This window comes from Dasypus novemcinctus, chromosome 21 (assembly GCF_030445035.2).
Source record: "Dasypus novemcinctus isolate mDasNov1 chromosome 21, mDasNov1.1.hap2, whole genome shotgun sequence".
NCBI classification, from domain to species: Eukaryota; Metazoa; Chordata; class Mammalia; order Cingulata; family Dasypodidae; genus Dasypus; species Dasypus novemcinctus.
In genome coordinates, this window is record NC_080693.1 from 29,370,849 (window position 1) to 29,385,210 (window position 14,362).

The 14,362-nt window shown below is 37.3% G+C and overlaps 1 protein-coding gene across 1 annotated transcript; it reads right to left on the reverse strand.

Annotated features, from left to right (window-relative positions):
- Positions 1-12,434: 12,434 nt before the first annotated feature.
- Positions 12,435-13,382, reverse strand: LOC101445452 (putative olfactory receptor 3A4). The gene has a single exon (XM_004476277.2). It carries the CDS (start codon positions 13,380-13,382, stop codon positions 12,435-12,437), a length of 948 nt encoding a protein of 315 aa, XP_004476334.2.
- Positions 13,383-14,362: the final 980 nt, after the last annotated feature.

Genomic DNA, 14,362 nt, shown 5'->3' on the forward strand with positions numbered 1-14,362 from the left:
GGAAGTAAAAAGGCAGCCTACTCAATGGGAGAAAATATTTGGAAACCATATATCTGATAAGGATTTGATATCCATGATATATAAAGAGATCATACACCTCAAAGATAAAAAGACGAGCAACACAATTTAAAAATGGGCAAAAGACTTAAACAGGCATTTTCCCAAAGAGGAAATACAAATGGCTAAAAAGCACATGTAAACTGTTCCATATCACTAGCTATTAGGGAAATGCAGATCAAAACGACAATGAAATACCATTTCACACCTTACATAATAGCCATTGTTTAAAAAACAAACAAAAAGAAAACTACAATTGCTGGAGAGGATATGGAGACATAGAAATACTCATTCACTGTTGGTGGGAATGTAGAATGGTACAGCCTCTGTGGAAGACATTTTGGCAGCACCTCAAGTAGCTGAATACAGAACTGCTGTATGATCCAGCAATCCTGTTACTAGGAATATATCCAAAACAACTGAAAACAAAGACATGAACTGACATTTGCACACTGATGTTTATAGCAGCATTATTCACAATTGCTGAAATATGGAAACAGCCCAAGAGTCCATCAACTGATGAGTGGATAAACAGAATGTGGTATATACATAAAATGGAATACTATTGAGCTGCAAAAAGAAATGATATCAGGATGCATGTGGCAACATGGATGAGCCATGAGGACATTATGTTGAGTGAAATAAGCCAGATACAAAAGGACAAATATTGTATGGTCTTGCTAATATGAACTAAATATAATGAGTAAACTCAAGGAGGTAAACTTTAGAGCAAGGGTTCTTAACCAGGCATCTGGGAGCTTGAATTGAAATTTTAAAAAACCATTATGTTTTGTGGGGATGGGTTGGTACAGTTATGACATATTTATTAAATAATACACAGTATAGTGTGGACTTAGTAAGGGGTCTGTGGTTTTCACTTGATTGGCAAAGGGGTCTGAGGAACAAAAAAATGTTAGGAACCCTGCTCCAGAGAATAGATTACTAGGAGATAGAATGTGGGATGAGAATGGGAGCAGATGCTTAATATATATAGAATTTTTAATAAGGTTTATTGTAAAAGTGTGGAAATGAATAGAGTTGAGAGTAATACATTATAGTGAGTATAACACTACTGATTTATAAATGTGATTGTGGATGAAAGAGGTAGTTTGTGAGCATAACTGTCAATTGAAAGGAAGTTAGAGAATAATGTAGGGAATGTATAACATAATGATTTCGGTAGTGGATGAATACTGTGGTTAATAGTATAAATATAAGAATGTGGTGTTATGAATATGATGACACATGGGGAAATTACAACTAATATAACTTATGGGTGATAGCTAACAGTAATATTGCCATATTTTTGCAGCAATGGCAAAGATGATATTATATCAGTTCTAAGGGACAGCAATAGGAAGGGATAAGGAGGTATGGGATTTTTCCTTTCAGAGTAATGAAAACATCCTAAAATTGACTGAGGTAATGACAGTACAACTCTGTGATTAAAATGAGAGCCACAGAATGTAAAGTCTGAATGGATTATACACAACATGGGTGTGTATAACACAAGGAATCCAGGGATGGAAGAAGGACTGTGGTTAACAGAACAAATATGAGAACATTCTTTTATGAACAATAACAAATATATAATACTAATATAGGGAGTTAATAATTGGGTGGGTTGGGGCAAAAATACACCAAATGTAAGATATGGGCTATAGTTAGTAGCAACATTTTACAATGGTCTGTCATAGTTTGTAACAAATGCTTCAAAGCAGTGTAAGGAGTTTGTGGTGGGGTGATGTATGGGAACCCTGTATGATGATATACATATTTATTTTGTAAGTTTACAACTTTTACTATACACTTATTGTTTATGTATGTGCATGTATGTATGATATACTTCAATAAAATTTTATTTAAAAATTAAGGAGTTTTTCTACTTCTTATTGAGTTTAAGAGTTCTTTATATATTCTGGATATTAGCCCTTTATCAGATGTGTGTTCTGCAAGTATTTCCCCCAATCTATGGTGTGTATTTTCAATTCTTAACAGTGTCCTTCAAATAACTGACATTTTTTATTTTAATAATGTTTAATTTATCAATTTTTCTTTTGTGATTCATACCTTTTTTTTTTTGTCTTATCAATGAAATCTTTGTCTAAGCCATGGTCAGAAAGGTGTTTCTCCTATTTTTCCTTCTGGAAGTTTTATAGTTTTTACATTTACTTTTATATCTATGATCCATTTTGAATTAATTTTTTATATAGTATGAGGTAAGAATTGGGGTTCTTTCTTTCTTTCTTTTTGCAATGGTTGTACAGTTGTTCCAGCATCATTTGCTGAAAAACGTTACTTTTACTATTGAATTACCTGGGAACCTTTGGCAAAAATCAATAGACCATATATGATGGGTTTATTTCTGGATTCTATTCTATTCCACCAATCTATATATACATACTTACACCAATACACTCTGTCTTGATTACTATTGTTTAGTATTAAGTGTTGAAATCAGTAGCTTAAGTTCTACAAATGTGTTTTTCTTTTTAAAAATTATTTAGGATATTCTAGGTCCCTTATTCTTTTCTAGAAAATTTAAAATCAGCTTTCCAATTTCTATAAAACCCCTGAAATGTATAAATTTCATAAATAAATCTGAGAATAATTGACATCTTAGTATTGAGTCTTTTGGTCCATGAACATGATATACATCTACATTTATTTAGGTCTTCTTATATTTCTTTCACCAATGTTTTGTAGTTTTCAGATTTCTTGTACATATTTTGTTAAATTTATTCCTATTTCATGTTTTAATGATATTGTAAATAGTATTGCTTTTAGTGTAATTTCCAGTTGTTCATGCTAATATATTAAAATAAAATTGATTTTTGTATATAGACCTTGGATACTCTGACCTTACTAAGTTTACTTATTAGTTCTAGTAGCATTTTGTCCTGGATCATTTTGTCCTGGAGGGAGGGAGAGAATTTTCTGTCTCTGAGTGACTTACACTTTTACTTCATTTAAGAGTCCAGTTAGCAGGACAAATTTCATGTCTGTGTACTACTGAGGGAGGCTCTCTCAGTTCTCCTACCTTACCCAAATCTTTCTTCTAAGTACCTGATGGAGGTCCATGGAAAAGAGCTGGTCAATGATCCTCTATGTCTGGAGCGCCCAAGGGTTATAATTTTGTTTGCTAGCTCATATTGAACATTAGGCATTTGTTAGCAGCGACCTCTTTCTCTTGTATTCTGTCGAAAGTGAAATCATTCTCGTGTCCTTTGTTCCTTTGGAGGGGTTTGCCATCCTTTGGGATTCAGTTTACCTTATTGCCTTGTGACCTCAGCTCTTTAATGAACTCAAGAAAAGTTACACTTTTGGAGATTACCCAGATTTTTCTGGTTGTTAATGTGAGGATGACATGTTCTTGTGATTTTCTACATCCTAAATAAAATTCTCACCATCATGTTTTTAAAACTCATAGCTCATCTGTGACATGGACTTTGTTTCCAGCATTGGTCCTTCTGTTTCCTTAATTGTTTCTTTTAAATAATGGTCTCCAAACTGATAATTTTAACTATCATCTACATGCTGTTGACATTCACATCTCTAACTGCACTCAAACTTCTCTCCTGCAGTCCCAGCTCTTATGCCCACTTTCTCATTGGATATTTCCACTTGGTTTTCCACAGTCACCTTAATCTTATCATGACTTCTGCGTCCTTTCTAGGGAATCTTCTCTTTTTCCACTTCCTGATTATTGAAGTCACCTTCCACTTAAGTACCCAATCAATTATTTATGTGCATGTGCATTTGTGGCTGCAATGCATGAGTGTAATATATAAAACAAAATTGGCAAATTCAATTAGTAGGAAAATGAAATAGTAGTGATAGGTTTAAAGATTAGAAATAGAATACATAACAATTTAGAGAAACTAAAATAAAGTAAAAAATAAATTGGGGTATTAAAAAATGAAAAATACCATAAAATTTTGTTTTTGTTGTTTTACCTTTCATCACTGTAATAGGTGTTGCCCTGTATGTACAGTGGCAAGGTACTCTCTTCCATTCCTTTCTCAGTGTCTACATATTAAAAGAATTTTTTTTATTATGTCTTCAAAAAGTTTCACGGTAAAGTCACATATACAATATAGGGGACTCCCATATACCCAACATCAAACCCTTTTCCCCCTTCCCCAGCAATTATTTTTTTACATGTGGATATTATTAGGCTTCATTTTTGAAGAAGTTTTGGATCACAGAAGGGTTCAACTATGGCAGGGGAGGAGCACTGGTGTGGGGTGTCGTTGATGGGGGATGCATGGATGAGAGGGAGTTCTCCAAGGCATGCATATAGGGTATATAAATATGTTTGGATTTTAGTTGGGTATTGTCATAGTAGGTAGCGTTACACAGAACAACTGAGGGAGTGTTGAGTTCCCATCTGGAGGAGCTCTATTGCATTCCCAATGGAAGAGCAACAACCCCCTAAGTGCAAAGGCAAAGACCAGTGAAGAAGGATGGTCTAATGATGGGCCCTTGGTACTGATGACTATGCTTAGGAGCCTGTGTGCTGGAAATTTCAACTAGGCCTAGAGCTGCAGGGTGCCTAAGAGTTGCCTCCTGAGAGCCACCATGTTGCTCATATGTGGCCACTCTCTAAGGCAAACTCAGCATGTAAATGCATTACCTTCTCCCCAGCATGGGACATGACTCCCAGGGATGAGCCTCCCTGGTGTGGAGGAATTACTACCAATTACCAGCTGGTGAAGAAACTAGAAAAGGAGCTTGAATAAAAGGAGGAAATGGTAAAGACATATGAGTTTATATGGCTAAGAGATTTCAGAATGAGTCAGGAGTTCATCAGAGGGTTAGTGCTTATGCACATCTCAGTAGGATCTCAAAGACAGCCAAAGCAGATACAACTCCAGGTCATGGAGCTCCTGACGGCTACAGAGACACCCAGGACTTATGGTTATGGCAGATGACTCTGGAGTTCAGTGCCTTGCCAGTGGGCCCTATTTTAGAATTTGTGCTTCTGAGTGTGATGGAGTTGGACTCAGTTGGAGTTGGACCTCTCTACACATGCCTCTTCTGTCATTTTTCTTGAACCTGTGGTTGACTATGGGGTTGGTGTATGCTCAGGAGACTAGAATCTCTGGATTGTCCATGTGCCAGTTGGGCCTTGAGCCTCAGTAGAGTTGCAACACATCCTCTCTGATTCATTGGACTTACCCAGATCAGCTAACAGAGAGGTGAGGATGGTCAACCACCACACCAGGGAACCAAGAAAGTCTACAGCTGCTAGGAGAATCCCGTCCATTACCCATGTGGGACCTAAGCCAGTCCCCTCCCAATTTAAAGGTGGAGTGGACATTGCCAGCCCAGGGTCCTCAGGATGGAGGAATAAAATAAGGATTAGAGTGGATACTGTTATTCTACTATAGAACTATTGTGACTCTAGCAATTGAAGAAATTGCTGAGGGCAGGGAGAGGGAAGAAGAGATGTGATATGGGGATATTTTTGAGAGTTGGAGTTGTCCTCAATGTATTACAGGGACAGATGCAGGACATTATATATCCTGCTATAACTCCCTGAATGGACTGGGGGAGAGTGTAAACTACAATGTAAACTATAATCCATGTGGTGTAGCAGTGCACCAAAATGTATTCATCAAATGCAATGAATGTACCACACTGATGAAAGAGGTTATTGATGTGGGAGGCATGTGGGAGGTGGGGAGTGGGGTATATGGGAACCTCTTATATTTTTTAATGTAATATTTTGTGTGATCTTGTATCTTAAAAAGAGACAAAAAAATTTCATTAAAAAAAACAGTAAAAAAACAATATTGGATTATGCATTTAATTTTTTCTTTTGTGTTTTACTTAATATTATACTTTTATTTATTTAAATATTCTCATCTCTCATCAAACATGATGTTTTATGGTATGACTAATAACACACATTAAAACCATTCAAATATTGTTGAATTTTACTATTTCTATTGTTTTGTTATCTGAATAACCAACTAATACCCAGACTGGAGGCAGCATAACACAATGGTTAAAAATGTGAGCTCTGGAATTAGATTGCATTGGTTCAAATTCTGGTTTTCCTACTTGTGTTAGGGTCAGATTACTTAATAGTTCAAAGTCTCACTTTACTTAACATGTAAAGTGGGGATCATCCCTCATAGGGTTATTATGAGACTTAAATAAAAAGTAATCTATTTCACTTTATGGGCACATGAAGCTAACTAAGAGGTACGTGCTATTATAATTAGTAGTAATAGTAGTTATCATAGCAGTAAAAATAACAGAAATAGTAGTACTAAATAAAAGTAGTTTAGGGCTATTGATTTGTTTTCATTGGTCTGTCTGTTAATTTATCAGTAATATTCTGTGTTATTTTCTGCAACTTTATATAACATTTTAATAAATATCCTTTCATTAATTTTTTTAACAATAATTTTACATCTCCTTTCCTTTGTCAAATGAACTATTTGTAGTTCATTATTCACTTTGTAAAATAATTCATTGAACTATCCAACTTCGTAAAACAGTTATTGAATTTAGATAGAAGTTGAGTCATACCCATTAATTGATGAGGGAAGAATTGTTATCTTACAATATTCAGTCTTTCCATCCAATCGTTCTATCCATGTTTCTCCATTTATTCAGTTGAAAAGGGAATTGTTTCAGTAAATCTTTTGGTTTTCTTAGCACATGTCTTTTTAAAATTAATTTTAAAACAAATAAGCTTGAGATTACATAAATGTTACATAAAAAAATAGGAGATTCCCAAATGCCCCACCCTTCCCCCTCCCACACCTTCCCACATTCACAACATCCTTTGTTAGTGTGGTACATTTGTTGCAATTGATGAACACACAGTGAAGCATTGCTACCAATTGTGGAGTATAGTTTACATTATAGTTTACACTCTGTCCCACACAATTTTGTAGGTTATGACAAAATATATAATAGCCTGTATCTGTCACTGCAAAATCATACAGAACAATTCCAATGTCCCAAGAATGTCCCCGTATTACCCCCTTTCTTCCCTCTCCCTCTCCCCATAACCTCTGGTGGCCACCATCTTTATGAACATATGTCTTAAACATTGCCTTGCATCTTAATACATTACTCCAGACAGGTCCCTCTCCCATTCACCTCTCTATTCACCCCAACCACTCTCTTTAAGCCCCAAATGCTCCTACCCACTTTATTCTCCATTCACTTACCAGATGGCCTTGTTTACTATTTCACAGAGAATGAGGAAGCTAATGGTACTCTCATCTTCCTGCCCTGCTCCCTAGTACAAACATATTTATATATGCTTCAAACAATAATTTCTATCTCTTCTACCTTCACCTTCTCTTTTCTTCTCAGTCTTTTCATGTATCCTTTCATTAAAAATCTTGTCTTGACTCTGAATATTTCTCCAATATCCCTCCCACCATTTTCATTAAAACATGAATAGATAATCTTCACTTGCTGCCCCCTCATCATCACCTAATTTCTTCTTACCCCATTGCAATCCTGCTTCCACCCTCATTGTCTAATACACCTAATTTCTTCTTACCCCATTGCAATCCTGCTTCCACCCTCATTGTCTAATAAAACTGCTCTTACTGAGAACCAATGAAGAGTGAATCCAGAGGGGTAGCTGATAAAATTCTGGAATCACTGGATAATTTTAATTTTCCAAGGTCTTCCCACCTCAGGTCAGTGGATATGCCATCTGGCATGACCCTGATTAGTTGGCTAGGCAGATAATGAACCAAGCATTTAACTTTCAGTCTCAGAAAGGTACATCTCAGTACTAGCCTGGAAGTAAGGCTGCTGCCACCAGCATAGAGCTGCTAGTCCAGGGCTGTTTGGGATGCCTGGTTTGGAAAACATGTGGGTGTATCATTTGAATAGGCTATGATGCCCCTGTGGAAGCAGCCAGTTTTTTCATATAATCATTGCACAGGAGTTGTTCAGTCTTGGGATAGTCAGAATTTATTTTCCAATTTCTTATAACTTCATGAAAATCATTAGTGTTTTTGCAAAGGAGGTAGAAGAACTAATAAACCTTAGTCTCAAGTTAAGGGGACTGGAAGGCATCTGGTTTCTGGTAATGGAGGAGTAGTTCCTATCAGAATAACTGTCCCATAGATAACAACTATATATCAATTCTCAACAAACATAAAACAAAAACTGTGAAATAGATTAACTTTCTTCATAAGAACATAACAGAATCCAGAGTTTCTACAATATATCCTTCATAAGGTCCAGATATAATCCCAAATCACTTGATATACAAAAAACAAAAACGAAAAACAAAAACAAACAAAAAAAAGGAAGATGCAACTCATTTTCAAGAGCAAAGGCAATCAAAGGAGATCTAATTAAAGATGACCAAGATAAGGGGACTAATAGTCAGGCTCCAAAATGAATCATATCAAATTGTCAGGGTCACAGAGCCAAAATGGTATACAGTGTAAGCAACTTTTCTGCTTCTTGTTTGGGCACACTCTGTAGGCAATTTACTGAGCAATTCATCTGGAGCAGGATGAAAAGATATGAAAGAGGCAGGAGAAATGAAAGTTTTAGGGATTTATTATTAGAAATAATGGCTGCAGCAAAAAGTGAAGTTTAGGGTTTGGTTGCTCTAAGACATGAAATTTTAACAAGTTTGCAGTTGGGGGAGGCCAGGGACCACTGGGTAGCACATTGGCCACATGATGAAGTTTCTTTTGCACAAATCGGTGAGGAAACCTCATAAGTCTTACCATCAGTAGGTTGTGGCTAGATGTATTTCTTATCCACATGGGTCTGCCTTGTGTCAGATTCATAACAGGGCATCCTAAACTTAAGCCTGCTCCATACCTCCTTCCTTCCTGAGGCTTTTTCTATACTGGTTTCAAAGCACTTGGTTATTCCAGTCAGTTTCTGATCAACATCTTGAGATTTCTGACCCATGTATACCAGTGTCTTACTGTAGTTCTCACATCCTAGTATAAAAACTGCAGAACACACCAAGAATTCTGTGTGGTACTCTTGAAAAAGGATCCTGGATAGCAGGATGAGGCAAAAAGTTGAGGCTGGGCATCTGAAGACCTGACCTAGAGCAGGGAAGGGACCTGGCAGATGAAAATGGAAGTTTTAGAACTAGAGACCAAGGCTAAGAACCGATTTCAGGTAACTGAGGCAAGAGAGAGGCCAAGTTCAAAGTTCAAAGAAAATTTAGAGCTATATGGAAATGTGATCAGAGTGAGAAAAGAGAGGGAATGAAAAAGGGTAGATAATGGAACTCCAATTATTTGTGGATGCTTTTCAGCTCATTTTTATGATCCTAAGGATGCTGAAAGGGTCAAGGAAAGAATTATGTCCTACAGTTTAATTCTTAGGGGACTAAAGATGGTGTACAGGTTGATGGGTATGAGAAAAGAGTGAGGTTGAAGAGATGAGTTTAATTATAATATATTTGGTTTGCAATTTATATGGAAACATTCATTAGACTGGTGACTATATACATCTAAAGTTTAGAAATGAGAAGTCTTTGGGGTAGGTAAAATCATTAAAGTGAAAAAGATAATTCAGAATACCTTATTAAATTAACAGAATTTCCCAAGCTACTGAAATAACAATGACTGCAATGGGTACTCATGATTTAGCCTTGAGTTCAGAGGGGATACTTCAGGGTTTTGCTATTAAGTATATTGCTTGGTTTTAGGTTTGGAATAGATGCTTCTTATTTAATTAATAAAAGGTCATGATAGAGAAATGGATGTGGCTCAAGTGACTGAGCTCCCACCTACCAAATGGGAGGTCCCTCGTTTAGTTCTCAGTGCCTCCTAAAGAAGGCAGTGAGCTGGTGCAATGGGCAGGCACAATAAACTGATGCACTAAGAGAGACAAGAAGAAAAACACAACAAAGCAGGGAATAAAAGTTCCTGGTGTCTCCTAGACAAGACAAGCAAGAGAGCATGCTGATGTGATGGGCAGGTGTGGCAAGCTGATGAAACAAGACGATGCAACAAGAGACACGAGAAGAAAAAACGTAATGAGAGGCACAACAAAGCAGGGAAGAGCGGTGGGCTCAAGTGGTTAAGTGCCTTCTTTCCACATCAGAAGTCCCTGGTTCAGTTCTCGGTGCCTCCTAAAGAAACAAGGAAGATGAACAGACACAGCAAGTACAAACAATGAGGGAGTGGAGAGAAATAAATAAAATAAATCTTAAAAAAAGACATGATAATATTTTTCTAGTACAATTTTATTACAAACAGTTGTAAAGCATGTGTATAACTCATTCAAAAATTTAAAAATATTCCACCGGTCCCTGCAAACATTGACCAGATTTCAAGAGAGTTAAATTATAGACTTTGTTCTGACTCCTACTAAACTGTGTGACCTTGGGTAAAAAACTGCATTTCAGTTTTTTTTACCTGCAAAATGAGGAATAACAATGATGCTTACACTGTATGCCAGACAAGAGTGTCTTGAAAATCAAATGTGATGCTAGATATGAAAGTGTTTTTGTGAAGTGAGAAGTACTACTTGCATAGAGGTAATTATTATCACTTTATTTAGTGGTGTTTATGTTTGACCCCACAGCATTTCTCCTCTACAGTAAACCTTCAAGTGAGAAATTTTTGCCTCTGACAAAAACTCCAAGATAAATCTCAAATGAAAGTACATGAAAATAGCAATTAAATTTAATAACTAACATTGTACCAGCACTTTGCCACACCAGAATGAATTCCTTGAGGGCCAAGACTGAATTTTTCTCCCTTTATCCTACTGTCTGGAATAGTGCTGGACATTTAGTAAGACTTCAATAAACAGATATTGAGTGAATGAAAAAAAGAAAATAAATTTTATATACATTCATTAATTTAAAACTCATGTGCATAATCAAGCCTGGTTTTCAATGCTTGAAGCTCTGTAGGTGAGTCATTTTTAAACCTCTGGGATCTTATAATGACATGTGCATAACTCTATCATTGTAATCAATATATTTTATAATAATTTTCTGTGTATTATGATTTTCTTGAAAGTAGGGATTGGATACCTTCAGCACCAGTAATGACACTAATAGGCATTCAATATATGTCTGTTGAATGAATTGAATCAATTGTTAACAAAAGCAATTATTAGCAAAAGAAATGACTGGGAGGTAACAATTACCTATGCCTTGTACTCAATTATTACATTCTACCATATTCCCTTCAATAAATATTTCAGTTAGTTTTTTATTTTAATCAAAAAATGTCAAATAAATATCTATAAATGTCAATATATAGAAAATCAATAATTTCTGTTATTACTTTTTCATTTCCTCTCATCCCTTTGTATCTCACTCCATCATACTTTTTTCTGGGCATCTTAACCATCTCCTTTTTTGTTGATGTTTGCCTACGAGCATATAAACATGCATCTTCAAACAAAAGAAAAATGAAATCTAAATCTCTCTTAATCTTCAATTTTTCCATTGACTACCTCATACTGCCCTTCTTCCAGTCATAGCTGAACTTCTCCAAAGAGTTGTCTTCATCTGTGGTCTTCATTGCATGGCCTCCTGTTCACTCTACAACCCCACTGCAACTATCCTCTATTCCTGTCACTCCTGGAGGAGCTCAAACTCTGCCTGGAATGACTGACTCCCTTGACAAATTGGCAAATGCACACTTATCTTTTAATACATGGCTCAAGCTCTGTCTTTTCCACAAAGTTTTTTTTTTTCAATTTCTTTATTCCTTGTAACTTTATTGCATGCATTTTTGTCACTGTTGGTTTGTGATGAAAATACTTTACATCATCCCTATATATTTTTTCTAAACAGTGTCTATTCTTTCAGTGTCAAGTTTTAAAATTTGTTTTCTTTTACTTTGTTTATTTGCTGGAATTAGCTTCAAGTAATTCCATCAACTTATACCAGATGGTTTGAGACAAACTGCAAATTTGTTAAAATAACAAAAATTTCTTAATTCGTATTTTCTGATTATTTAAATAGTATTTTCCCCACAATACTGATCTTCCTTCTCTTTCTTTCCACTTCATTGCCTATTGCCCCTTCCATGTTGCAGACAACATTCCTCATTGAAATGACTTATTATTCTTGCAAGGCATAGCCTGACTAGGTTTGAATCCCAACTCTGACATTTATTAGCTGTGAGATTTTGGGCAAGTTACTTAACCTCAGTTTCTCAGTCAACTGGTAATAATAAAAATATCTACTTCATAGGGTTGTTATGAGGAGTAAATGAACCAATATGTCAATTACTTAGAACAGTGCTTGTTACATGGTAATCATGATATAAGCACTCTCCTTCCTAAGCCAGTCTTGATCCATTGTCATCATACTCACACTCCACTTGCACTAATCACAGTATCTCTTGGAAGCAGTAACTGGGGTCATGACTATCCTGAAAGGGGTATCACTTGGGGGGCTGTCTTCCTGTGAGCACCCGTTGCAGTGCACCCTGCACATCAGGGTTTCTAAGACTGTAGATGAGTGGGTTCAGCATGGGGCTGATGACAGTGTTGAGGATGCCAATTCCTTTGTCCTTGTCAGAAGCCTCCACTGAACCCAGCCTCATGTAGCTGAAGACCCCTGTCCCATAGAAGATACCCACCACAGTGAGGTGGGAACTGCATGTAGAGAAGGCTTTCCTCCTGCCTTCAGCAGAACGGATTCGTAGCACAGCAGCCACCACGTGGGCATAGGACACAGTGATGAGGACCAAGGGGGCCACACCCATGAAGGCTGCTGCTACAAAGAGCAACTGCTCATTGAGTTGGATGCTGGAGCAGGAGAGTTGGAAGAGCTGTGGGAGGTCACAGTAGAAGTGATTGATCACATTGGGGCCACAGAATTTAAGAGTAGACAAGGCAACTGTCTGGGTGAGTGCATTGGTGAAGGAAAAGATACATGACATTCCCACCAGGACTTGCTGGATTTTCCAACTCATACGGGTACTATAGGTGAGGGGCTGGCAGATGGCCAGGTAGCGGTCATAGGCCATGACAGTCAGCAGGAAGCAGTCCACGCCAGCCAGGAGGTGGAAGAAGAAGAGCTGTGAGAGGCAGGCTCTGTAGGGAATGCTTCTATCATTGGACATGAGGTGCCTGAGCATGGCAGGTACAGTGACAGTGATGCATCCAACATCCAGCAGGGACAGGTTCCCCAAGAAGAAGTACATGGGGGTGTGAAGTTTGGGTTCAATGAGGATGGCAGCCAGGATGCTGAAATTTCCTCCAATAGTAGCAATATAGGCAAGAAGGAAGAAGACAAAGAGGATGGTCTGTAGAAATGGAGTTTCTGTTAGGCCCAGCAGAACAAACTCAGTTACTACAGAACCATTTCCTGAGGCTCCTAGATCCATGAGTCTCTTTTACCGGGATAGAATTGAACAAAATTAGAAGGTTCCAATGGTGGTAAATGGAGAATGAGATCTTAATAGCAACCACCGAGTATAGCAATGTTCAGGAGAGGGTCGGGCTATAAGAATACATAAAATTTAGAGATTGAGACATGACAGAGAGAGATGAGAAATTTAACTTTTAGCTGGTAAGAAGAATAGTGACATTGAACAAATTCAGAGATAGGTGAAATACATAAAAAGGGATACAAATGTAACATTTGAAAGTTAAAGGGAGAGATTATTTTCCTGAATCCAAATTCCTGGAAGGACATCTTTCACCTACAGGTGGTGGCATAGCTATAGTTTGGGTAGAGAAGAGGATGAAATAAAGGCTTCAGGGGAGGAGGGAAAAGGCATGCTATTTCCCAACGTGTGTTGCTGCAACTTCTACATCTGTATGTCATCATATGTAATGGAGAAGTGAAATGCCTGCCTTTGCCCAAGCTGTGAAAAGATGAACTTGGAAGTCACGAGACCTGGTCTGCACTATTCAGAAAGCATTGAGTACAACCACTGAATGAGGAAACATCGTTGAGGGCACCCCCAGCTCCACAGGTGGTTAGTACAAGTTTTTCAGATTTTTAAATAGTAAAATTATATTGCCTTTCTTCATATAGACTTTGGGATATTTGGGCCCCAGAGTACTGATCTTTCACTGAATAAGAGAAATGTAAAAAGGAGTTTAGAGCAGGATTACTTTCAAGACTTAACCTCCCCATCTGTGTTCAGTGAGCACCAAGCTGCCCTCCTCTCTCACACAGGTAGAACCTTAGGTGATAGATACCCAGATCATGAATCACCTTCTGACTCCAATCCAACTGTCACTTAGATTCTTTCTCTTCAGTCTCCTGATGGATTAAATGTCATCCAACACACAGACTCTGTGGACCTTTTGAGTAAGTAAGGTCAAAATCTTTTAGGTGAACTCCCCACATATCTGC

Bases quoted from the DNA above. Each gene is read 5' to 3' on its own strand.
- LOC101445452 (XM_004476277.2), bottom strand. From the start codon at position 13,382: ATGGATCTAGGAGCCTCAGGAAATGGTTCTGTAGTAACTGAGTTTGTT.